Source organism: Tauraco erythrolophus, chromosome 5, assembly GCF_009769465.1.
Source record: "Tauraco erythrolophus isolate bTauEry1 chromosome 5, bTauEry1.pri, whole genome shotgun sequence".
NCBI classification, from domain to species: domain Eukaryota; kingdom Metazoa; phylum Chordata; class Aves; order Musophagiformes; family Musophagidae; genus Tauraco; species Tauraco erythrolophus.
In genome coordinates, this window is record NC_141469.1 from 65,107,157 (window position 1) to 65,135,134 (window position 27,978).

General features: G+C 34.7%; 1 protein-coding gene across 5 annotated transcripts in view; it reads left to right on the plus strand.

The window, feature by feature from the left end:
• The window catches only part of SPOCK3 (SPARC (osteonectin), cwcv and kazal like domains proteoglycan 3), a 214,851-nt gene that overhangs the window by 13,235 nt on the left and 173,638 nt on the right, over positions 1 to 27,978 (plus strand). Inside the window, exon 2 of one of the 5 annotated variants that reach the window (XM_086611595.1) lies at positions 11,625 to 11,638. The exons of the other annotated variants lie outside the window; for them this stretch is intronic. Within the exon in view, the coding sequence (XP_086467721.1) occupies positions 11,625 to 11,638 (14 nt within the window). The remainder of the gene's footprint in view (positions 1 to 11,624; positions 11,639 to 27,978) is intronic. 5 annotated transcript variants of the gene reach the window in all.

Genomic DNA, 27,978 nt, shown 5'->3' on the forward strand with positions numbered 1-27,978 from the left:
TGTAGGGATTTGCAGCATGTACCTGCTTTGTATGGAGATTTCTTTCATACTGGTCATGTTGATAAATGTTCCTGTCTATCCAGCCTTTACACCAAGTTCAAGTCCCCGGTCATACCCATAAACATTTCAGTGGCAGTGTCCTTGCTCAAAGGCTGCAGGCAAGAACCAGTGATTTTATGGCTTCTTTACACCAGTTGAAATTATTTTTATCTGGTATAAAGGAACTGGAAAAACACGAGTGGAGAAAGAACGCCTTGGTCTTTCAGCCTGGATATAGATATTCAAGATCTCTTCTGTTTTAATCAGTTAAATGCATGAGACTGTAAACTGCAACTGAAGGTTGGTAGCACCAGCTGCGGAACACTGGTCAGGGTAGTGTGAGTGAACGTGTAACCCCCTGCCCTCTTTGAAGGTGGGTTAGTAGAAAGTTGCTCCGTGTAGTCACATTGTATCAGACACAGAACTTCTTATTGAATGTAGCAAAGCTTAGGTATCAGTTCAGATCAGAATTCCAGAACTCATTGCTTACACCATGAATTTGAAAGAATTTTTTATTGTTCTGTTTGAAATTTAAACTTTGAGTGAGAGTTCAGAGCGAGAATAGTTTTGTCCTTTCTGACAGTACACTGTATGAATCTAGAAGTCTTCCTCCTTGTCTCCTGCAAGTTTAAGTTTCTTAAAGAAGGATTCAAGTGGATGGTGTGCTTGCTTTAAGTATCCATAACAAAAATCTGTTTTGTGTGTGTATTGTGTGGAATCTCACTGTGACTCTTAGTTAACACTTTCTGCTTTTCAAAATACGGTTACTGTTTATTTTTGTCTATTTCATTTAGGTGTTACAATGTGCCTAATTCCTATTACAAACCAGGGCAGTTTGGCAGGGAAAATGTCCTGAAGGCAATGTAAATTGTTCATTGGGAAAAAGTTTAAGAAATGATCTAGTTATATATGATTAAGAGGAGGTTAAAGGCTTCACTCCAATGTCATAAGATTATTTAGGGACCTGATACTGTAATTTAGCTGTGCATTGCTGCTCTAAGTGATTTTTGGCTTGAGTGGTTAGGAACAGGTAGTTCTAATGACTGACCAGTACCTTTGCTGCCAAGTAGTTTTCTAGGACAGGGGAGAATCCCAAAATCTTGTTCAAACACAATGTATTAGCTTTCTAAGAAAAGTTTGAGAAAATATGTAAAGTCTTACGGAACAATAGAATACTCCAAGCATTTTATATATTAAATATAAAATAGTATTACCCCACCCCAATAACCTTTGCTTTAAAGTTAAGAATAGGTAACACAAATACAAAAGAATTATTCTGTGTTCTTTGATTTACTTTTTCTCTCCTAGTTTAATTTTATATTCAATTTATGTTGTTTCTTCTATTTCTGTTCTTACACACAGCAGTTAAATCAGCACTAGGGAGCAAACTTAAGGATAATTTAGAAGGTTCTTAAAGAAAAAAGTAAATTAAGGTTTTATGATCACATGAAAAGAACAGTGTGTTGTTTCAGAACTTCTTGTTGTGAGAATGGAACAGCAAAATTTGTGAGAATGTATTTATCCAAAGACATCTTGGTGTCCAGAGTTCATATCTCATGGATGTCTAGTTACCCTAACTAGACAACCTATGATATGTGCTTATTTGGAGAAGTGCAATTTGTATGATTCTTTTATCTATATCAGATTCCTAGTTTATTTCTAGGAATCCATCTTTTACTACACTAGAAAAATAACTTACTTATTTCCTTAAAATCTCTTAGTAACGTGATGAAAATAAGACTGGGTGCCCAGTCTTAGTTTTCACAATGATCATTAATGTTTGAAGATGCAAGTTTGTTGCATCCTTAATTTTGAATGATGAGATGGTCTACTAGAGTGATCTGTTAATACTGCATTTAAACATAAAGATTCATTTTTAGATCAGTACCATCGATTGATATGATTGACATCAATCTTAGAAGTGTTCTGACACTGGGTTTCTAAGGTGAACCAAACTGACAGGTGTAGTCATGCCTAGTTACTTGCTACTGGGCTTATAGACGCTTCCACATGACGAATTTGAATTTCTCATACTCCTAGTGCTCTATCAGCGAAGAGTCTAGGCTTGTGGTTAGTGTAAACCTTATGAGCAGGCTTCCTTTGAAATCATTCACTGTGTTTCATTAAGTGAGACTCTTAGTTTGTGTTAAGATCATTCCTGTCTGTCCAGTTTCTTTTTCTGTTGTTCATTCCAGTAGGTGTTTTTTTAATATAATTGTTGATTTTGTTTGCTTTTGGCATAGGTAATACTATTACTGGTGAGCCTGAATTTTTTACTTTAAAAAGCTTTTTAGTAAAATGAACTTGGTTTAAGATAAATGACATATAATTAAGAAAAAGTTATGGATACTTTCTTCAAGTGGAGAAGTTGTATGAGAATTTCTATGAATTGTTGTGTATCCTACTGGAGAAAGAAATGTTACAGTGTTATTGGGGGCTTTGTTCCTTTGCTAAATACTTTCAATAAGCCCTCCACTGCAAAACCTGAAATTAGAAGCAGGAATGAAGGTAATATGGCATAGGCTACCAGGGATGAAACTTTTAATTTTCCTGTTGGTAATTTTAAGTTTTTTATGTTTTTCTCTGAGTTTAGAAGGTATTTTCTCCTTACAGACAAAGGTTCTTTTGTTATATATTTTACTAACTACCAAAAATGAATTTTGGTGCTGCTGCTATTTAAGGTATGTAAATTTTGAAACTGTTATTTTAAATCCCCCTTTTTTTTTGAGTTTACCTTAAGGTGTACCCCTTGCTTTGAGTGATGATTAGTAGAAATCTCTGGAACATGTAATGACTTAATAAATTATGTTCAGAAAGAAATAATGTAGATAGTGAAATATTCTGTGCCTTACATTCCTTTACATATTCAAAATTTGAGAAATTTTGTTGGATTATTCATATTTTGTGTTTGATAAATTTCTTAAATAGCAAACTACGAATATCAGTCTCTGTTAATTTTAGAGCAGAAAGAAAACAAAAATTGCAGGTGTTAATTCTGAGGTAGTCAAACAAGTTGCGCCATTATATTTTGGTTGGAGAGAAGATCAATGTATTGCCCCACCTGCCCAGTTATTCTACTATTATGATGTGATCTACATGACTTTTGAATCTAGTTTTGTAAGATCAGCTTCTTTTTACTAGCATTTAAAATAAATTTTTGCATTTCTTCTTTTGACGTTTAACAGATGTTTCTTTATTGAAAACCAACACTTTTTATCTATAAATGTGAGTTGCATGGGAAATTAGATGTTAAATTTAATGGAAACAACATTGATATTCAGAATTAAGTTCTAATCCTGGTTCTGCAGTGACTTACATTTTTCTTTGCTGCTTGGTGTGTAAAACAATCTTGATACGAGAAAATTACTTTGACACTACAGAAAGTAAAACTCTACTACTTTGGAGAGATTAATTGTCGCACCAGTTTGTTTGACAGTCTAATTCACGTTTTATACACAAAAAAAGGAAATACTATAAACTGTCAAAGTACTTGACATGTAGAGATTGAAATTTTTTGGTTCTTTTTTTTTTTTTAGAAAATGTTAATATTGCTGCTTTTGTGAAAAATGAAACTTAAAAATTTCTTTTACATCAAGTTTCTTATTATTATGCAATATAAGTTTCCAAAACATAGAATTTGTGGAGGGATCTGTTGTGCAGAAGCAAATAATACTAGTGCCAGTTAGTATTGATCAAGTGTGTAGAAATTGGTAGATTAATTTCTAGATAGTTATTTGCAGCTGTAACTATCCTGAGTAAACACTTAATTCTTTCAGTATTTTAAACTTTATTCACGAGGAATATGCATCAAGGAATCCAAAGTCTTTTCAGTAGTTTACATAGTTTATCTTATTTGGGACAGCTTTGAAATTTTTAGGTTTTAACAGTAAAGCTGAAAGGAAGGTTGTGTTCGAGCTTAAGTTGTCACTCAGTTTCCACGACTTCAGTTATGTACCCCATCTTTATGGTGTGCTTTTCTGTGCCTGAAAATTCTATTCTATTTCCTTTATGTCTGGACACACCCCAACCTCTTTTAAAGTTCAGCTTTTCTGTAATACACAGATAGACTGTTAGTTTATTTTGCACCCTGGCATGCAGGACAGGGATTTTAGAAACTTGCCTTATTTGTAAACCTACTCATTCCTCTGTAAATGTGTTTTTGTTGTAGATCTTTCACAGTAACTTCCTGAAGAGTACGCGATAACTAATCGAGTACAGCAGAAATCAATGGCATGACCTCAATTCTTTATATCTTAAGGGAGCACTTACTATATGAAGTGTATTATGAATGTCATGAACTATGGGCCAGGTTTGCTTTAGCAACTAAATCTCAGTTTTTGTGCTTTCATTACAGCTAGAGTTGCTACTCTGAAGACACTGTTCTGTTCTAGATTCATATGTTTTTCAACTTCCCTCAGAAAGTTTTATGCTAGAAAAAAGTTCTTTTGGGTTCTATAGGACTATTATTGAATTCAGCAGAAGATGAAAACTTTAAATTGAACACAAGTAGAAAGCATTTGGTTTTTAGATGGAAAATAACATTCAGTGGGACTTCTCTGTAGCTTTTTTTATTGTTAAAGAAAAAAGCAATTTGCACTTTCTTTTTGTACGGAATTATTTTCATCAGATCTGGTGATTTGCACTGAAATGTTTGAAACTGTAAATAGTCCATTTGTCTTGATTAAGACTTTTTTTGTAGGAAACACTGACATTTATTTGAGGAACTTGGTATGGAAAGTTGCATACTCAAAAACTTATCGTATTACTTATAGTATTAAGTGTTCCACAACACCACCTGGAAAAAAAATCACCAGATGTACTATTTATATGTGAAAGGTTCTCCTGGGTTGTGGTGAATTCAAGGTAGAACTCTGACCTGGGAATGAAAATGATGTTACGCTATCAGACTGTTGAAAAAATATTATAAAATACATGATGAAAACTCTTGAATGGAAACTAGGTGTGTGATAAATGGCTCTCTACAATCCTGTGACATTATGCACTCCGAATTCTTACAGCTGGTTAGCAACACTAAAATTTATTTGTAGTCTATCTATGTCTTGGTTGTTTCTGTCAGTATGCATTCTTCCCTCACTGCCCCTGTATCACTGATTTAGCATGAAAGCACAAAATGGTGATACTACAGTGTGGTTTCTCAATAGGCATTATATTTCTTGATGGATTTTGGTGATTGACTATATGCAGAGGTATATGTAGTTCTTACGCTTGTATTTAAAAAAAAACATCAAATAAATAACAAAAAAAACCCAAAAAGAAACAACCTGCTGCATATAATTAAATTTTCTGATTATTACGTTAGTATTAATGGATTTGTTTGTTTGGTGAATAATTCTTTAACATATGTAGTCTAATTAAAGAGATAAAGTACACTTATTATTAGCTTTCTGTTTTTAAGGAGTGATTTCATGTGCTTTGTGTTTTCACGTACTTTCCTATTTGTTTTTATTGCTCTACTACCATGTTTTTCATATTGTTGTGTCTTGTGATTACTTTCCTGTTGGCTTTATTAGATAACCAATGGAAAAAAGGAAACCGAGAGATTCTCTAGGGGAAACAGCAAAATAAAATGTTGATGTGCATACAATGTAAGCATCAGAAGGATATTCTTTGTAATTGGATTTTTAATGTCAGTATTATGTGTTTTAGACTTATTTAGGAGCATAAGAATAGGGCAAATATGTGGCTGTTTTCAGCAGGAGCAGTTTTTTTTGTGCGTGTATATATGCACACGGTGGTTTTTTGTCATAGAAATCCTTTGACTATTAACTATACGATTGAGACATTAGTATTCTTTGTTTTTTAGACTGCAAGAAATAAAAACAGACGAGACCATATGCTCATTTCACTTTTTCTTTAATTCTGATTACAGAGCTAAGCTTGAGGAGAGAATGTTCTAGATTTTTTTTGTTGGATGCCTTGCCATATATGGTGTGGCATAGAGTTAGTTTGTAAGAAAACTAAAAGCTTTTTTATTTATGGGTTGCTTTTTCTTTTGCAGGTAATATTTCCATTATAAGTTGTAATTTTACTTTCAAAGGACTCTTGCAAAAATACAGGCTTGTTAAATCTGTCACGTGTACAATTAAACCTTTGGTCTTATGTAAAAGTTTAGGTTAGGAAGACTTAAATCAGTTTGTGATAAATGGATAGTGTGTCATCTTTGCATCTCAATTTTGGTGAGCATAGAGAGATGCTTGGAATTACTTTTCTCCTCAAATTACAATGGAAGATTTTTACTACAGTTCTTTGTCCTTTGCTCTGAAAAGTATTTGTCGGCAGGGCATCAGTCGCTCCTGTGGGTATTAATTTCTACTGAGCACTTATTTCCCTCACTGATAGAAAATATCTTGAGTTTTATCTCGAAGAGTGATATAAGCTTCTGGTTCAGGTAATATTTTGCTGAAGTCACCAACAATCTGCTGAACTGAGTCTTGATTACAAATATGCAATCAACAACTGATACATGTATTTGAACATTAGTGTAGAATAGGTAGGAATGGATAGCAAACTACAGTGCTTAACTATTCCTCTTGATATCTTCCAGTGGAGAGACTTAAGGTGCATGGCAAAAAAGACCTGCATGGCAAAATGTTCTCAAGAGATGTGTAATGAGTGAGGATATGGAAGTAATAATAGAGAAATAGTATAACTCAAGTAATGCAGGGCATTAAGCAAGCAAATTTATCCCTGTTTCTGAGCAAAGCCTCTTTTATTGTTTTTGGCATTTGAATGTGGTGCATATGTCTATGTGGGACTTTGAACAAAATGTATGGTTGTACCACAAAGGTCTTTAGTGCCTTTGTATGGAGTAGCTTAATATAAAACTCATTTTTACTAACTCCAGTTGAAAAGTTATTGCAGAACAGTTAACTGGCTTGCTTGTACACAGCAGTTAGCAGTTAGTTAGACCTTTTTTCTTTTTTTTTTTTTGAACACAGCCACTGGAAAAATTTACGTATTGTGACTGGAAGGGTATGTATTACTGTTGCTTTCTGAAACAAAAAATGGTTCAGTGGCAGTGTTGTAAAAGTAGATTGCTGTTGTGTGGTGATTTGAAGGCAAATGAAAATCACTGATCTTACTGAAAAGATTCCAAATGTATTTAGCCTATGAATTGTTAAACTTGAAACTTGGAAAAATTATTTCTGTTATTGGTGTGCCTAATTTGCTGACTTAGTAACTAAATTTTAATTCAAATAAAGATAACAAAATATTATTATTTTTTAAAAACTGCATGTTTGGTATGTTTCAGAAATTTTGTTTTCTCTTTCAATAGTGCTTTAGAGCTGTCCAAATGCTTATGAGTAACAGAGGAAGACCCCATGGAGACCAGTGGCTCTGTTGACAAATACTATTCATAAATCAACTATAGTGCTATAGCATTTCTGATATTTCAGCTGAGACTCAGTTCAGGTCCCCCAAGGTTTAGAAGTGACTATTTTTGATTTTCAGAGTACTTGTTTTCTTTGATTCCTTTTGTTATAGCAGCCACGGTAGGTAGGAGAGAAGGAGAGAGTCCTTAATCTGTGGGTGAAATTCTTTAGGTGTTTTTTCAGCCATGATTAACCTCAGCTCTTAAAGCAGTAGAAGCAAAGAGAAGAGAATTAAATTGAGAGAGGAAAATAAAGGAGTATACACACTGAGAATTTTGGAGTAGAGAGATGGGTTTTTCCTTGTTTTTCTGATAGTGATTGGAGAGAGGAGAAAATTTCAAACAAACTGAGTGAAAGCATTGTTTGAGATGTTTGTCCTTTGCTATATATGCACATAATATTTAAGTAATTTGCATGTTTAGCAGCAAAATGGGAGAAGCCTCTTCCTACTGATGTATTACTGCTTCGAGGTTCTCAAAGATAAACCAGCCTGTGGGAAATAATATGTATTGAAATACCTTTTGGAGGTGTGATTTAATTTACTGTAGACTATTGCATCTTCCCTTTTCCTGAAGGGACAGATTAGAGGCTTGACCCCAAAGTACTGAAATAAAAGATTATACTCATGTGGGAAAGCATGTGATTCATACTGGATATTGTTATCACTGTTCCATGCCAGCTTTATGATTATGAGAGTATTTAAGACAAGCTTATGATTCTTTAAGTATGTTCATAATAGTCTTGGCAGAATTTATATTAGTATAGGAGTTACTAGTTAATATTATAGTAACCTTTCTACTTTGTTCCTGTACATTAGACTATATTTTCTGTTTTTCATTGTGAGACTATCTTGAAATGGAGGAATTAGTAAGACATTTATCTTTTAAACCTTTCAGCTTTGATTAGTGTGGCAGTTGGAGAGGGAGAAATTTTGCAAGTTTTCATCTCCTGAAAGGTCATCCCTTTTCCACATAATTTGAGTTGTAATTAAAAGCAAGAGTTGTTTAGAAGGGGAGTGAGCTTAACGGATATTACACTTGATTAAAAGGGCAAATCTGCTATCAGTACAAATTCTGCTTCCCAAGTGCCAGGGTTTCCTTCTCAAGAGATCTTCCCGCCCCCCCATAAGCCTTTCAAAACCTTACATAAGTTTCTTTTTCGCTCCATCCTAGTCATTAAGAATACAGTCTAGGCAGGGATAAATTGCTAATGTTATTATCAGAGGAGCTAAAAGCCTTCAAGTGCTGTAGATGGCCACGTTGGTTTTGCTGACTGGCTGTTACCATCTCTGCCCTAAATCAGAAGGTGTGATGTGTGCAGGGTCTGTGCTCTGTACTGGTACATCACCAACCTCAGTATCCTGGTCTGGTAACTGTGCACATTATTGCAGCTGCAAATAGTACATACTCCACTTCCTTCAGCTATAGCAGGATATGAAATTTGTTAGGGAATGATTTGACCAATATTGCTATCTTTCCCGTTTTTGTATTTCTTTCCCGTTTCCCTCCCCATCTCTGTGTGCTGAATTTTTTCTTCTTTACTTGATCACATATAGAAACAGTCAGCTGGCAGAAATGTCATGTGTGAAATTTTCCAGTGCTGAATTCTAGGTAAGACTGCTCAGGATCAGTTCTGCTGTAGATAGTTACTGTACTACTAGTTTGCCTTTCTTCATAGCTATGAACATAGTCTTCATGGAGGAGTTTTGCTTTAATTCGCATGTCAAGTACGTCAAAACTTCTTTGTGTTTCTCTGTGCAAGGAGAGAAAAAAGTGTCCTGTGATAGGGCAACAGGAGATTTTAATTTTTAATTTTTATTTTTGAACAGTTTTGGTAGTAGAAATAGAAGTGGAGAAAAATGCTGATTGTTTTCTGCAGACCATTATCCCTCCTCCTAAGCTCCACAAAATCTACTTTTGTCATAGTTTGTATCTTTGCCAATTGGATACAAATTCTTAGAACATAAAAAAAATAAAAGAACCAGGTAATGAAAAGTTTTGATAACAAGAATGCTATTTCTGAAGGATGTCAGGATGTTGTGCAGTTCCTCATGGCTGGATACATCTATTACCCTGAAAATTAGGTAGTTAGTAGTGGAAAAACTTTAAGGAGAGACCTACTTTGTGTAGTTCATATACCTTTATGTATTCATTTTTCTGTTAAAATTATTACTGGGCAAGAAATAAAATTAGAATATGACTTCCCTGGCTTCTGTTGGACTAGGAAGGCCTTTCAATGCCAGGACACTTACCATGGTTCCTTAAACAATCAGAAATATCTTTCCCCCTATTTCCCGTACCTAATTTCTACTATTACATTTTTGCTATTTCTCTTCTTCAAGTCTTCCAAATTATGAATGTTAATTTTGGCAAGACTTGAGGCTAGACATGTAAATTGTCTTTTGTTAGAAGTAGTGTGGAGTGTAGAATAGATAGTGCCATATTAAAAGTGGAGATATTGATTCCTTTTGCTTAGAAAAATGATATCAGCATTAAAAATACTTCAAATTTTTTGTTTCAGTGAAAAAAGAACAATTGCAAATTTTTAGTAGCTTGTGGAAAGCTAATTCTGATGGAGGTTGAATTAACTGTGATAGCGAAGTATTGCCTCTTTTTATTTAGAATTGCTTAATGTTATGGCCTAAAACTACTAGGTAGAGTTAAAATGCCAGTGCTGCATCTGGCAGAGAAAAAAAATGTGTCGAGTAAAACTTCCACCCTCTCAGAAATAGCCACATTTGGAAAAGTTCAGTTATCTTTGGGTAAATTTTGCAAGACAAGGAAAACTTTTTCATTATCCTAGGTAAAGCACTACTGGGTTTGTGTGTCTTGTGGTAAGCAGGGTTTCCTTGCTTAACTATTGGGAAATGAAACTAAGGTGTTCGGAACATAAAGCTGAGACTCGTCTTGCCTAACTGTAATAGTTTAGAAGCTTAGCATAAGCTCATTTTCTGCAGACTTCCTCTATAGTAAGTGGAGAGAGATGTCTGCTTTAAACATTTTTTTGTTGTAGTTTTGTGTATGATATATCACGCTTTCAAAGTGGTCACCTTTTTCCGTCAGAAAGGGTAGTTGTCCCAAATGCTCTGTAGTGATGAAACAGCTAGTTTTTAAATGACTAAAATTAGATACATTTAGTCTGTATTAGACCAAGACAGCAATTATAGGTGTTTTGTACAAGCAGCTGGAAAGGCGATTCCTTCTTCTTTTCTAAATTCAGTCTGTAATAGAATAAAGTATAGAACCTGCACGTTAAAGAGTTGCTTTATATATAGTTTATTTTAGGTTTTTTTTTAGTGAAGCATTATGCTGCAAATAGAAAGTAAGAATTTAGCCCTGATACGTGTAGTTATTATGTAGTTAACTGACCTTTCTCTAAAACCTGTTATTCCAAACACCTACTGAAGCATAAAAACTAATTATTTTGTCTTGACATTCTTCTACTTCTGACCAGGTTTAAGGTTTATTTCTTAAGAATACAGTAGACTTTCAGAGTTACACCCTACAGGGACTTTTCAGGATTTTGATTTCTTTTCTAACCTTTAATTTCAATAAAATTGTTGATGGATAGATACCCTTTTATGACCACACCTATGTTAGAGAAGATATGTTATATACCTTTAATTATTTCTCAGTTTTTTTACAGAAGTGGCTGATTCTCATATTAGCTTGTTTAAATGTGAAATATTGCAGTATATTTTCTGTGTAATGCAGGACTGATAAAGAGCATGACCTGACATTCTTGGAAATTAAAGTTTTAGAGTACTTCAGTGTGCTGTGGGTTGGACCTTGAAGACAAAGTGCTGATTAATGGGATTCATACCCTCTCAGTAGGTATGAATGTCTCTTCACACACTTTTTCCTTGCCCTGCATGTGATATGATACGGTACTTTCTCTAAAGTAGAGATATGTAGGCATATATATTTTGTCAAGAGTTCTGTTTTTGTAATACTGCTGCAGTCTGCAGAGCAGAGGTGTTACTTTCTTCAGGGAAATAGAGAAAGAACATTCTTACCTGTGGTATAGTTTGTTAAGGAGGTGTAGCTACATAGCTGTGAATTGCTCTTCTGTCACTCAACTAACCACATCCATTTATTTTCAGTAGTTTCAGGGAGAACCTTCAAAAGCTGCTGATCAGAGTAACAAATCGAAGGATCAGTAGTAAATTCTATAGAAAAAAGGAAATGAAAGCAGATGAAGTCAATGTTTCAAAAACCCCCCGACTTCATAAATGAAGTGAAAACAACACAAATATAATATGCAGATATATCTATGCATAGGAAGAAATGTTCAGCAAAAAAAGGGGAAAAATCTGAAACAAGAGATGAAGCAAACAAAACAGCTTTGCATATACTAGATGTCATACTCTGGTTATCTAGGGATGCATTATATGGTATTTATGAAGTTGCTACTGTATGTGCAAAGAAAAATTGTGAAACCTGTAAGCTTTGCACTGCAACTATTTGTTTTTGAGCCTGAAGGGGGTGGGGGGGGGGGGGGGGAGGAATTGCACAATGTATTAAATTACTTTTGCAGAGATAAAGCTTGGGACTTTACCCCAAAATGCCTAAAATATTGAAAAAAAAATGGATGTGATGACTATTTTCAGTATGTATTCTGAAATGAAACAGCTTTCATTATAAACTTTTTTCTTCTTGTCCTACATAGCCTCAGCCTTAGAGGCAATGAGAGTTCAAAGTAAAAATGTTCTGAATGTAGGGTCTTACCTAAGGGACTTTGCTTTAGAAAGGGAGGTGGGGGCATCAGGCTAAGAAAGTGTTTTGGTGGCTCATTAGCACCTGAAACGTCCTGACTAAAGGCATTCTTTCTCCTTCAGCCAAAAGAGAAGAAGCAGCTCTCAATCAATAAGTGCTAGCAAGTATTTCTTTTAAAAACATTCACTGATTGAATTTGTTTTTCCTGCTAGTCAAAAAGTATTTTGTTATGGACTATGAGAACTTTTCAGCTTAAAAAATAACTGATTTTGGGCCACAGGATATGCTCAGGAAAACATTCTAGAAAAAAGACTCAAAAGTAGACTGTTTTATATGAATGGGCTATGTAAAATACTTTTTTGAAAGTTATTTGAGTGCATTAAATGGAAGCTTTATTTAATGGAGTAAAGAGAGCAAAGAAATTTTGAGCAGCTGGGAATAAGTAAGTGCTGGTTTTGAATATAGACTAATGCTTTTAAAAATTCTTGAGAATTAAAAATGCTGGTCTGTGCAGAAGAATTAAGATAATGATGACATGATCATCTTTGCTTTTGCTTTTAAAAGCAAAGGATAACTGGTACTGTACAGTGGAAGAGAATCTTAGAGTTTACTTTTTTCCTTTAGTGTTCTTCAGATAAGCTAGGTATCTTCTATTTTTTGAGTGTTACAGCAACCTTTTCAAAAAAGTTTACTGGATGAGAAGTGTTAATTCCAGATCCTGATCTCTCAGTCTGTATGAGGTTCAGTTAAAGTTGATACTCTTGCCAGTTTGCTTTCGATGCTCTTGGAACATCACTTGTGAAGAAGTGTAGAGGAGGATGTAAGTAGGTTTAGTCCCATCCTCCTATTTCCTCCAGTGAAACGGGAAAAAAATGTGGCATTTGTATGGGAGTATTTCTTGAAGAAATTCTGTTTTGTTTAAAATGTTCAATGCGGTTTCATAGTAGTAATTTAAAATAATTGAAATTACAGTTGTCCTTAGAATAGTTAATCCACCCTAATAGGAAAACAGTTCTTGTGTGTATACACTGTTCTGATGTCATATGGCAAAGTATTTTTACTCTTAAGTCTGACTCCTTTTTAGTCAAATTGAATGTACCCTCAGGCCTTGTTACTTCACTTATATTGGGGTAGCCTAAAGATGGGTTCTCTAGTTTTTTGGGAGCCCTGAGTTCTTTTTGCAGATTGTTTTGTCACACAGAACTGTGACCATCTGGTGTTAGATGTTTTATTTCTGCTTTTGGAAATATACTTTGTCCACTGAGCCTAAAAATTCTCTAATCCCTTTGAAAGTAATTAAATCTTGTTCTGAAGAGCCCTGGCAATCCTTTTTATCTAGAATGCTCATATCCTCTAATAGTAAGCTTTCTTTCCCAGGTTACTTTCTTTGGACAGGAAGCCTTCATCTCTCTTTGTATACTGAAGGATATGTAACTGTCTTTGGGAGTTCCTGTTTTGTGTCTTCACTGGTTTGGAGGAAAAAGGTGTATTTTGTATCCTCAATAGAACACAGACTGTCCTCAGAGCCCACAGTTTGGTATGATCACTGCTCTTGAAAGTTTTGTTGAAATTAAGCTAATTAATACTGTTCTGCTCTCTTTTTACCTTTCTAGAGAACCTTTCTCTAGTTAACTTAATATAATGTACAGAAAGTATGCAAATGACTGGGCTGTTAAGAAACTATTATAGGACAGCCTTACATTTCTAACTGATCATAACCAGAAATAATTCCCTAATTATTTTAGACATAATTACTCTTTTGTAAGTACATTATTGTTATTTATCTTTTCAGTAAATGTTTTAATTGCTGTTTCTTGTAAGGGACAAAGGCATTCTAAAATCCAGAAACAAGAAATTACTTGTTTTACCAGCACAAATTGTAAGTTTAACGATTAAAGGGCTAATGCACACATGTATCTTATTTACAGTTGTGTTTCATTGTATTGGAATTTATGATATGAAAATAATCTTCATGTACATGCAGTAGCTTACCATTTGAAGTAAGAGCTTGCTGGCATTATTGGCTTCGTTTATTTAAAAAAAAAAAAAAAAAGATTGCTTTTGACTATGTGGGTATGTTTTTCTTGAAAAGTGTGTATCTGTTCAATATGAAAATGTGTTTTTTTTTTTAAGAACATCACAAAGTCCTATAGAAAGGAAGGAGGAAAATGCTGAATTTCTGCTGAAATGAGAGATGTTTGGTTTTGTAAACTACTTTCTTAAATTGTCCATACAAATTATTCTGATGCCAGAATTAAGGTCATTGGTAAAGAAACCTTCAATCAGGACTAGGAAAAAGGCTTCTCCACTGAAAACGATTTAGATCTTTATATTGCAGAATTGTGTGAAGAAAAACCAGGCAGATATTCTTAGGCGATTTTTTTTCTCTTCTTTTTCTTTTCAGTAGCTTGTATTGCTGGCAAGTGTCTGGCTTACAATCTTGTTTGCGTTTAATAAAGATATACCTGGAAAAGGAAGGCTTTGTGTGACTTGAGTATCCAAAAATCTGTACTTCTATGACAAAAAGGCTGTCCATTTACTCCACCGTATACGCAAGAATCAAAAGTACTTAAGGTAAAAATGCAAAAGCCACAAAGGCATAATGCTTTCATTTCAAAATGATACAAAAGCACTTCAGAGTAGCAAATAATATTACAGACTTTATCAGCATTGCATCAGTTCTTTCCTCCATAAACTCCTTTACTTATACAAATAAAAAAAATCAGGTATTTGACAAAAGTGATTTAAGGCAAAAGATGCTAGTCATCTCCAGTATAGTTAAAATGACTGCAACTAAGGAAGATAATTACTTCATTGCTCCATCCACAATTCCCCAATTCATCTAAAATGTATTCAGAAAGACTTTGTAATTTTGACACTATCCTCATAGCAGGATGTTTTAAACATAAGTAGTTGGCTCAGGTGCAATAATAGGTTTTACTATGCGTAAGTCACTGGAAATCTTGTGGGTTGTTTCACTTAGTTGTACATAAAAGTCCCTTTCCTTGACAATTTTATACAGAATACAACAAGCAAATATTTAGAATTGTTGCTTTAGCTAGTAGGCAGTCATTAGAGGGTAACAGACATTATCGTCTTGCTTTTGGTCTTTCCAAAAGCTCAGGCAGCTGCCTCTGTGCATTTGCTTGGTGTGTGAGGTGGAATTGGCAGTTTATTGAATGTTTGTAATCAGAATGCTTTTGTTAGATGTGACCGTAATGGGGCTGCAGGATTGCCTAGAATTGTAATCGGGATAAGCCGTTAGTGTCTGTGTCGTTTACTGAAAATAAAGGCTTTATTTGCCAACGCTTGAAGTCTTGAGTCCTTTTTAATTTTCCTATACTTGAAACTCTTTGTGCCAAAGAAAACCTCTTTGAGGATCTACCTTGCTAACTAGTCCTGGATTTGATGAGAATGTATTTCTTTCAGACTGTTGCAATTTGGGGAGAAGAAAATGGAAAGGAATTATTTTTTTTTTAAACAACTTGAAGTCCTGTTGCATGCTGGTCAACTTGTGTTGCTGTTCAGAGTCAGAGAATTACATATTCTCAAATAATGTTTGTCTGACTAAGTGCCTACCTAGAACTGAAAATTGTGAAATTTTTAGTGTGGTATTTCTGTGCAGTACGGTCAGACCTGATCTCCTCCAGAGATCTGAAAGGGCTTCTCTTCTCGTTTGACAGTTTAGTAGCCACTGTTTATTTCAAGTTTGTTCTGTCCTGCTATGAGTTTCTTCATCAAACTCTACCAAGAACTGTTCCCAAATACTCTGCTGAATCAAATTCTCTGCACTCATAAGTGTATAGTGGCAACAATCTGCCTTTGAGTGATAGTTCTCACTTACCTATACAGACAATGTCACAAGTGCTTTTGAGAAACTCTAGTTTTTATCCTCTGATTTGCTGAAGTCTAGTGGCATAAATAAGCCTGTTATTTCTGTCATCCAAAACGGTCTGTCCTCCTTTTGCACCTTTTTCTCTTTTCAGGAGATTAAATAAGTTACATTCTTTTAGTTTTTAAAATATCTTAAAACTGACCAAAGTCTGAATCTGAACTGGTGGTTTGGTAGACACTCAAAACTACATAGCCAGAAACTGCAGGAGGAATACGAAGTTAGCAGGTACAGTTGTGTGCTAAAACATATATGAGAGGTTGAATGAAGAACTGAAAAAATAATTGTAACATACCTATTGCCTTTTAATTATGCTGATGCCAATGTGCATTCTTCTCTCCTCTAAACGTAGCCAAGGTTGGAATTGACCACCAGAGGGCATACTAAATGTACATACTCTCTCTTCTGTATGTTCTTGTAAATCAGCCACAGTTGTTCATGTCACTGTAGTTTGTTTTTCCCTACAGTAACTGTATATATTTTTTTCAAGAAAATCTTCTTTTTCACTGAAGAAGTTCTATTTTCTGGGCACATTGCATAGCAACAATAACCTGAAAGACCAACTCTGAAACAGCAAGTAGCTGTTCAGTAGGAATTATATAAAACATGAACAAACTAGTTATACATCTTACTGCTGGATGGGTTTTGATGGCATGTGTAAGCAGAAGATAGTCTGTGAGTCTTTTGCTTCTCCTCCGTATCTGAAAGAGCATTAATCAGGATGAGGCTATATGCAATAGGAAGTTTTGAGTCGTGTGAGATTGGAATAAACTGTTGAAGTCCCTTTCCCTGATACTGCAAACACTGGCATTCAAAGGGAAGTTCCTGTATGTTTGAAACAAAATAAAATTTTGGTGTTCTGCTCAAAACAATGTTCAAAATTGTTCGAGGAGTTTCCTCTTACACTTGAATAGGACTTTTTTATTTACATTCTCTTTAGATCAAAACAGTTTACTAGACAGAATTTTAAGAAAGTTTTGGCTGAAGCATATACTGAATTGGTTCTCCATTTATTTATTATGGATGATGTGTCTCGATGTTTATAAATTTTAAATCTGTCTCATTAGAGACAGAATACATTTCTTTAAAGAATTATGTACAAAATGTAAATGTATTAAGAATACATTAAAAATCCACTGTGAACTAACCTTTCAACTGTTTAACAAGAGGGGAATTGATTATAGTCACTAAATGTAGTAGGTTAAATTGAGATTATCTTCTGTCATTGTGTACTGATAGATACATTTTAATTTTAATCTGGCTTTTCTTTAAAGAATCTTTCCTATTTGACATAATCTTATGGTCGTCAGATCAAATAGTGACTTAACTTGGTGCCAGCTTACACACTGATTTTAGAGTGTAGGTGACTGCACTTTCTTCCCAGCGTTTAGCAATATCAAGCTATGATTTGATATGTTTGTTTTGAATTCAGGTTTCTTGGCATGGTTAATTTTATTTCATCAAAAGTTCAATATGGCCTGGATCAAACCACTGTGAAGGTAGATGATGTATTGCAGGACAGAAAGAGATGCTTTGAGAGGTTCTATATTGAGTAACTTTGATTTGCAGAAATTCTGGATTTATTGACTCGTGAATTTCAGCTCTCTTTGCAAGACAATAGTTAACATGGCCAATATGTTTATCATAAAATTTATCTGTCATTCTTTGTCAGTGTTTCTAAGTATATTATGTATCTTGTATTTGTTCTTTAGGATTAGTATGACCCTGTAGAAATTTTGGATTGGTTTCACTTAGAATTGCTTGTTTTGTAATGAAACTACTTAACAGTTGGAAAATGATCCTCATAGAGTAAGTTAAATATTTGACAACTTTTAAGTGGATATGTTTTGTGGACAGTATGTTGTAGCATAATTATGTCTGGTAGAGGGAGACTTTGAACTTTTACATCTGTATACATGTACCTGAAAAAATGAATTACAGTAAGGACCGTTTTCTTTAGTGGCAGTTTGATGTATTTTCCACATCTTGACCCTATTCATTACACTTTAGAAAGCTTTTCTTTCGGAAGAGTGGGCAAGAGGAATATGTCGTTGTGTGGAGGTATGTCCCTGAACCATTAAAATATCCAAGAAAACAAACGAAAAACTAGAAACTCTCTTACAATGGGAAAAATGCAAGCTTCATGCGTTTGTTTCATGAAGAAAATATGTACATTGTCATACATGCAGAATTGATGTCAGGCACAGTCTTTTGTGTTTGCTTTTTATCATGTGACTCCAGAGGTTGAATGCTGTTCTAGAGCAGTGCAATTCAATGCTGAAGAAAGGAACAATCTCTCAAAAGTCTGTGGAAGAGGAGGAGGCCCCTGAAATCAGCAAACACATAAAAAGTGATCTTGATAGCATATATATATATTTTTTTTGAAATAGTATTGCAGCTTATAAGATGGAAGTCAAAACATCCAGTGTTGTTATTCAGGATTTAGTTACTCTATTAAAAATATTGATTATTCACCTCTGTTTATTCCACTTAACAACTCCAGAGAAAGTGTGTGTGTATTAAACCACATGTAAGTGAGAAAGTGTGACTATGACTGTTCTCAAGGGAAGAACAGCCTATAAGCAGAATGACTCCTCTTTTGTTGGTGGCTTTAGTTTTCAGTAGGTGGGGTTAGAAGCTAGAAAGGTGAATGAAGGGAATTTTTTCCTGGAAATGTAAGCTTTTCAGAAACAATTTCTACATAATGACATTTCCCTACCTTTTTACTTTCCGAAGATATTTGTACAATACTTGTTTGTGTCTTGTCTCTATGGTGGATCAAACAGCTTAAAGACTTTTGATAACAGTCAATGTTTTTTTTTTTTCCCAAGAATAAAATTCGGTTGGATTTGAATGAGATTCACCTGAAGATAATCCAGAATTAACTAACTTATTCATAGGTTCTGTTGCAGTCTGATTTAAAAACAAACAAACAAGCAACAAAACCCAAAAAAACAAACTCTGGAAAAAAACACCCCAAACCAACAAAAAAATCACATACACAAAAAACCCCAAACAAAACAAACCAAATCCAAACTAAAACAAACAGCAACATGAAAGAACAACAAAAAAATCCTGAAAGTGGAAAAAACCTAGTAAATGCTTCCAAGTAGATAGGAAATGGAAGTGGATCCTTCCAAGTTATTTATATGCAGTAACCCAGACTTCTCTTTTTCTTTTGAATTAAAATACAGTAAGCAGGAGAACAGTTACAAAGCTGTTTGTTATTTTGACAAATTGCTGTAAAGATGAGGCATGCTATATGTATAACAATGTATATTGTTTTCTCTTTTCAAAGCAGATGAGCACATGAAAATACTCAGTATTCAATATATACATTTATTAAAATAAGTTTAAAAAAATAGGAATTTGGAAGGTAACTAGGAAAATGGCAACCTTGATATATTTCGTTTTGTATTACTTGTGTTTCATGAACAGAATATAGTGAACAACTCTAAGGGAGATGAGTCATAACATATCAACTTAATTGTTGAGACAAATTAATACCCCAAAAATGTTCAGTTCCCACATCAACAGAGGGATTTCCAGATGCATCAGAAAAACTGACACAGATGTCTTTCCTTTCTGACTTTTCTGTTCCAGACAGAAGTTCTTGCTGCCTCTGTGTAAGATAAGTAAGTGATGGTTCAGGGATAGTGCGTCGGAAGGTAAAAATGGCTTTTTAGTTTTATTCCTTATGACTACTCTAGTTTATATAAAGTCAAAAATGCCTCAAATATGATGTTGACAACTTGAACCATAATGACTTGGGATATACATCTTCTCTCTGTGGTTGAGTTCTTTTAAAAACCTGGTATTTTCAGATAATCCTAACCAATTTATTCTTCTATCATAATGAACATGTGTGTATATAAGTATGTGATACAGCATTTTTTGAAGGTAATTTTGCTTGTTTGTTGAGCAAACTGTCTTTTAAAGTTTTTTACTATTAATTTTTTAGTAATATGCAGTTAGTGAATTATAGACTGCACCTGAATTAATTATTGTGGTAAGAAGAGTCAGCATCCACTTTATAATTGTCTTTTGCTGATTAATGCAATCAAATTTGTAGTTACACCCATTCAGCTTTTCGTGTCTCTTCTCTAGGGTCTTTTAAGTGGATTGTTCTATAAATAAACTTGTTGGTCTATTTGATCTTGTAAATGCTGTGAGGTTTTAATGTTTAAGGGCTTCTAGAGGAAAAACAATTCCTTCATTGATAGACAAACCCACACATGTGCAAGGTTGCCTGTTGCTTTTTAGGATGCTGCCTATTAGAAGTCTGTTTTGTAGTTCTTCCACATTTGAATTGAATCTGGAGTTTTTCAGGAGTCACTTAGCAACCATCTCAGCTTCTAATAAAACGTAATTGTATCTGATCCTTCTGCAGAATAGTATCTGAAGTAACTGTTGAGGATGCTGAGTAATAAATAGTATTCGTAAGTATCTGGACCAGCTTGTAACCTTCATCACCCAGTTAGCAAGTTTACATGAGCACTTAATAGCCAGCCATCAAAAGTTTCTCTTATAGACCAAAATGGTATGGAGCAAATTGTGAATCTCAGACTATTGTTTTTTCTTGTCTATGAAAATAATCCTGTGTTATCAATCAACTCTTGCTTGTCAAGATTGCTGTTAAACAGTGTGCCTAGTTCTGATGCCCACATCACAGGACAAGTTTGTATTGTGACCCCTATCTCCTCCCATTTAAAGTTTCCGTTTTTAATATATCTTTGGATAGCTATCCTATTTGGATTGAACTGTACTTCTTGTTCATAGAATTATGGCTTTGTATGATACTTGTTTGAAACATATAGTGTTTGTGTGCAGAAGACAAGCCAGTGATGCACAGCTGTAGAGATTTGAAGCTACCTATTGGCTTGTGCATTATTTCTTTCTTGCTCTTATTTTGGCTATATTGTCTTTTTTTTTTTTTTAAATTTCAGATAGAGATATTGAAAAGATAAAACTTATATATGGTCAGGATCCTAATGCTTATAACATCCTACAAGAAATAAATCTCATATTTATATAGTAATAACATATTTGTACTAAATATGTGTGGGAACATCATACAAGTTGAGCTCAGTGCCCATCTAGCCCAGCAGCCTATGTCTGATAGTTGCCAATAACAGATGTCTGAAACAGCAGAGAGAAGCAGTTAAAAGATTCTTCCTCAAGTTGCTTTTCCATCCTCTTAAAAAGATTTAGTTGTTTTCTGAAAATCTATATTGCTATGATGTCTTTCTATATTTCTGTAGCGTGATGTAGTTGCTCCCCTTTTGTTCTGTTTTGCCCTGTAGTTACAGCCTTGGATGTGATTTACTAACCTACTGGTGGGATAATGGTTTTATTTCATATTCCAGACCTTGTCCCATGCAAATATTTAAAAATTAAGAACAAAACTCCACATAACTCAATTACATGAACCATATCTAATGCATAGTTCCAGAGAATTTAACCAGGGGCTGACTCGTCCTTCTAGGTAAAAATAGATCAGATATCTTGTTACTTTTTGAATAGAAGGGTTTTCACTAGCTATGACTACATGATTTGGCTTCTACCTAAACAAGGAACAAAAAATGTATTGGGTACTTTTGACTTTGAATTTTCAACAGTGAATCAACAAACATTCCCATCCGATAATGAAGAAAAAACATATTTAGGGTTATATTTTGAGATTAAATTACTTTAAAGATTACTTTCACTTTCCTTAAGTTTGACCATACAGTTCTCCTTTTTTTTCTTCTTCATTAATTATTTTTGTTTTTCTAGCACTTGATTTGTATCTGTGGCTGTCAGTGAGCCTTTTTCCTATTTTTGAAAACTTAAAAAAAAAAAATCGTCTTTTCCTCTTATGCTAAAGGGATTTCTAACTGTTACAAATGGCTATAGGATTACCACTATTTGGAAATCAGTGATCAAAGAATAGAATTATAGAATTGTTTAGGTTGGAAAAGACCTTTAAGGTCATCAAGTCAAACCGTTAACCTAGCACTGCCAAGTCCACCACTAAACCATATCCTTTTGCACCACATCTGCATGCCTTTTAAATACCTCCACGGATGGTGATTCAACTGCTTCCTTGGGCAGCCTGTTGTCACTTATGTTGCTTGTTTGGGTTTTGTTGTGTACCAGTAAAACAATTCTAACAATTCTGATCAAGCTACAAGCAATTCTGAATGGTTTTCTTTACCTTTGGTTAACAACTGTTTTAGTTTTGTTAGATGCAGTGCTTTCAAATTAGAAAGTTATCGTCCATAATACTCAGAAATTCTGAAGATGTTTGCATTTTAGCAGTGCTGTTTTTTGACCAGATTATCAGATAAGAAGAAGGATAAAGCAACAATTTACTCTCTACCATAGTTCTTCATATCCTGATGTCCTATGGTTCTCTTGTATTCTATCCTCTAATCTTTGGTTTTCAGTAATGAATAGTATTATGGTGTGTATTTTCAGGGTGAACTTGATAGTTGTGTTGATCTTAACTCTCGTTAGGTACTATTGTGATACTTTAATTGCCCCTTTTTTGGTATGTTTATTTCTTTTCAAAGAAATAAAAAACCTGTGGTTTGTGGTAGTCATGACTGAATTTACGGTTTCCTGGCTATATTAGGCATTTTTTAAGGTAGGCTTTTTTGTGCTTTCTCTTGGCATCAAATTTACTACAGTGAGCTGATGTATTGCTGCTACTGTGAACAGGAGAGACATGCAGCAATTTAGGTTAGAAAGACATATGAGTATTTCTAGAAATACCTTCTAACATGGTCTCTTATATTCAAAGGCAAATTTCGCTCTTTCCTTTTGTTGCAAGAATTTGAGCTGGAATCATTTTATACAGTGCTCTACATTTTTTTAAGCAGTGTACACTGCCTAAATATTGTTTGTTCTCTTCACAGATCACTGATCTTCAAAATATTAACATAAAGTAATACAAAATTGTCTGGTAATGTAGGGAACAGTCAATAAAGAAAGGAAGGAGAAAAATTTCAAAATTACTTTAATAAAATAGAAGTATGATAGTTAAATGGCCTATTAAATTCATTGTAGAGGCCATTGAGAAAACCTTAGCAGATATAATGGGCCCTCAGTGGCCATATGGTACAAAACAGTGAGTTTATGCAATATGGAATAATGGCGGATAAAAGTCTTAAACTTTATAATGGTGTCTTGTGTGTCCAATTTTCACATAGCCTTCAAATAGGAGACGAGATAATTTTAAGATTGTGCAAATCTCCTGTAAGTTTACAAAATTAGTATTCTACACTTTTGCTTCTTTGTTTTTCTTTCTCAAGAAGAGCATTAAATAAATGAAGCAAAAGGCAATGTATAGTTTTCAGTAACTCCAGCGTAATTCAGGAGTACGTGAAGAATATTTGAAATGTGGTGTTGAAGAATTTTGAATTTAGACCTTATTTGGCTTTGCTGTGGATGTAATGGAAGCTGATATAATGGAGCTGTCTGATAGATAATGCAGAGAAAAGTAGAGGATATCATCTGGCAATTGGTGATGGCAAAACAGAATGTTTAAGTGTGTGCCAGAGCTTTGCGGCTTTTGAGAGAGTGTGTGCACGTTTTTAGGTTAATAACGTGTTGTTATGTTTTTATCATCTAGCGCAAAAAGATTTGCATTTTTATATATATGTACATATATTTAAATCCATAAAGCTACATTAATAAGTGAGGTAATTGGAAAATTCAGTCACTGAAGTAGACTGCTACTTGTCATGCACTTTGATAGGACATTTGGGTTTCTTTGAGATCTACAGATCTTATGAGGGTCTCCTGTCAGTGAGGAATCTTTAAAGGAAGCATCAAGTATTCTTCATTATATGAACTTTACACCCCCAAAAGTTCTCTAAGAGCCTGTTTTTCTGGTTCAATATTGCAACTAGCTACTGTATCTTTCGATTTCAAGGTTTCTTTGTGGTCATAAACTGAAGATCATTGTTTTTTCTTTCAACTGTAAGTGTAGGTGTTCTTTACATTCAACAGACCTGTGTGGTTATGATGGTGTCTTTTTTTCTTTTTTTTTTCTCATTTTCCCTCCCTACTTCTCTCACCTATCTGTATATAGGAGGCAAATGATTGTAAGGCAGAGGCATCTTCATATGTGAATTGTCTTTTTCCTCATCCCAGCTCCCTGAGTTTGGATAAGGGACTAGAGAGACTGTGTAGGTTATTAGATTGTGATATAATAACCTGTGTATGATAGCACCGTAACATCAAGAAACCATATTTTTAAACAGGAAGAATTGACTTTGTGATCCCCTCTTCCTTTTATATTTATGGTGGTTTGGGGATTATGAATATTTTAATTTAGATGCAATCTGTACTCTAAAGAAACATATGATTTAGATTTGAACAAAATAAATCATCTTCATAGATACTGTTAGGAAGAAAATGCAGATTGTGCCTACTAATGCAATAATTACCTGTGTTTGAAATGGGCAGGCTGAGGATGTGCACTGATAGCAGTACACACATACTTAGATTTCCACCTTCCAAACATGGACATGAAAAATGGAGTGATGCATGCTAATAACTTTCATTTTTCCTATCAAATTAGATAATGCCAAAACAGAAGCAAACAGTATTTTTAAGTCTGGAAGTGAATGTTTAACAGCTGTAGCCGCTTTACTGATGCCCCTGTGTGTGATGGGTTGACCTCAGCCAGCAGCTAAACCTCCACCACCAGCTGCTTGCTCACTCCTGTGTGGGCTCTCCTTTCTGCCTCAGCAGGATTTAGGAGAGAATACGAAGAGCAAAAGCAAGGAAAAACTCATGGGTCAAGGTAAAGACCATAAGTAAAGGTTCAGTAAGTGAAGTGAAAAAAAAAAAGGAAGAAAAAAGAACTAACTGATGCAAAGGCAATTACTAACTGCCTCCCACAAAGCAGATTGATGCCTAGTCAGTGTCTGAGCAGCAGCCACCTTGGAAAGAATCTTTCCTGGTTTTTACTGCTGATCATGATGTTATGTGGCATGGAATATCACTTTGGCCAGTTGGGTTTAGCTGTCCCAGCTGTGTCTCCTCCCTAGCCCATATTCTGGGAGAGCAGAGTGAGAACAAAAGGCAGCTTTAGTTTTGGGTTAGTTCTGGACTAACAGATGCTGTTGGAGCGCTGTTCAGCAATAGCCAAAGCATGTGTGTCACCAACACTGTTTCGGTGGCAGGTCTAAACACCATGCTGCTGTGATGAAAAGGAGCTCCATCCCAGCCAGGCTCAGTACTCCATGTTGCCAGTTTATATCTTGCACAGCTTCCATCAAAGCTAAATAAAATTTCTGAAGCTTTGAGTGCTTACCAGAGTTCTGCCTCTTTCTTTCTTCTTCCATGTTTGCTTCCACTACTATCCTGCTATGAAGCCTGCTGTGAGAGACAAGACCTTCAGGTAATTTGCCTTCATTCAGTCTGTAAGAGCACTTTTCAAACTTTGATTTGCTGCTGTAATCATACATTGCTCGTAAAGGGTGGAAGTCAGAGGTAGGTGCTGCTCCCAGACTCCAATTTAGCTTCTAATTTAGAAGCATTACCTGATGAATTAGTGCTGAATTACTCCCCCACATGTATTCCTCTCTTGAAAGGACAATTACCCACTTCATCAGTGTTCACAGAGTTGAAGTACTTTCTTAGTCCTCTGTCCCACTCAGTTGCATTACTATTTTTTTTTCTTCCCCTTCTTTCACTAAACATTCTCTCTTTTAGACCAAAACAGCTGAAGTCAAGGCAGGTAGCTTATCTCATTTTGTATGCACTTAAATACACGTCCAAAACTTGTTATTCATGAACTTAATTATAGTTTCATCTCTTAAAATTATTATTGTCCCTTTCCTAATGCAAAATAAGCATTTTGTTTTGGCAAACAGGCAAAACAAAGCATGACTCAGATAGTTTGTCTCATTAGGACTCCAAAATGTCTAAGAAACACTATGAAATATGTTATTTCTGTATGGAAACTAGCTGAATTCTTGAAATTGGTGAATTAAGAATGGATGACTTAACTCTTCACGAGGTTTTGAAATTATGCTGTTGGATAATATATGCATGAAGGTTTTAGTAAGTTTTAGTTTAATGATTTTTTTGAAAAGTAGGGTGTGTCAGCATACAGCATGATGCTGTCAGATGTTTACACTTGTTACTGCGCATCATCAGGATATAGGAGGGGACTTTTGACTTTTTGGCGTACTTGGCAGATTCTTCCTTTACATAAACTTTGATGTTACAGACATTGTACTATGAAATTTTCACTGTAATGGATAACATGTTGCAGAGTCATGTGCCTTACCAGCTTCAGGAATTCATCCTTACCATGTGTTTATGTATTAAGGATAGCATGTACCCTGCTTCTTTGCTTTTAAGATTGCAATATTGAACGCTGTATCCATTTTCATTGTTAGCTGTGATTCTCGTATCACTGTATTGATTAATTTTTCTTTTTAGTCGCCGTTTGTCAGTGATCTCAAAACACTGGAGACCTAAGGCTTTCGTTTTTAATGGCTGTTACAACACAATGCTGTTCAAGTTACATTTAAACATTCTCTTGCATTTACTCTTGCCTTTCTCTTGCTTGTAACCTTGTGGGATAATTCCATGAAATAAAGGAGAAAGTGTGAAACAGTGGAACCACTTATTCCTATGAATCAAGTTTCTACTTAGTTTTGTTGAGTAGTGTTTCTCTGCAAGTAGTGCAGTCAGTACACGTCCAAAATTCAGGTGACGAGTTAGAATTATCATTTCTGACAGAGCCAGTTAACCAAAAAAAAAAAAGTCAAATTATGTTAGCAACTAATAGAAAACAAATTAGAAGATAGGGTTAAGTTCCTGTATAATTCCATGGGTCGCATTGTGTATATTGTCAATTCCTCCCCTGCCCACACCCCATGATATAGTAGCATTAGAAGAAATACTAAAAAGAGCAAAATCAGTGCTAAACAGTGTGTAAAGAACAGATTCTCCTAAAAAGCCACTTCATATTGTAGGACTCTGCAGTATGTAGAAGGAATGGTGACTGAGGGATATTTCTCTGCTTTTTTTCCTCTAAAGACCTCTGTCTATCTATTGGTCTGTGTCTGTTCAATAGCAGATCGTTGCTATCTGTTCTTGGCTTCAGTTGGAGATGGAACCTAAGGTAAATGGTTCCGTGGGGCAGGATTTAGTTGCCTAAATACAGTTGCATGTATTTTAAAAACAGAAACATATATGTAAATGGAAGTATTTAAATGCACGGGAAATCTGATGGAATGAATTCATGGAGAGATTTAAAAGCAAAGATAGTAGAATAGTTTTGATAAAGAAAATAGGAAAGATCTATGTGGCATAATTAATGGGAACATTAGTGGTTCTCCATCTTGACAGAGACCATGCATTTTGAGAACAGAAAAGAGGTACTTTTCATTGAATCTGTGCCTGGTTTCACAGGAGAAACCCTTAGGGTCACAGGAACACGGAAAAACTTATTTTCCATGGCTTATGCCAGCCCTAGCAAACATACAAGCTGTGTGAATTTTTATTTAATCCAGTTCCAATGCCATTACTGATCAAAAAAAATTCTGAAAAACAGGTGGGGATATCATGACATGTTTTTGATGTGTATTGTTAAATTCATTATTTTATAATAACAATCACTCTGTGGAAACGTGATCTGTTTCTAGTGCAATTAAAGCAAAATTCATGTGTAGTTAATAATGTAATTTTCCTTGCTACTTTCCGAAAATCAAGATGGCAATTAGAAAACAAGAACAAAAAAAGCCAGCAAACAAACCCAACAAAATATGCTTGTGATTTTTCCTTTAGCTTTTATTATCTTCAGTTCCTCTTATTGTGCTTTTCCTATTTTTGTTTGTTAAAAAAAAATTATAAAAAAACCTGCAGATCAGTAAGCACAACTGTCACCTCCATTAATGAATTAGGATTCATTAGCCCTTTTCTGAAAAGT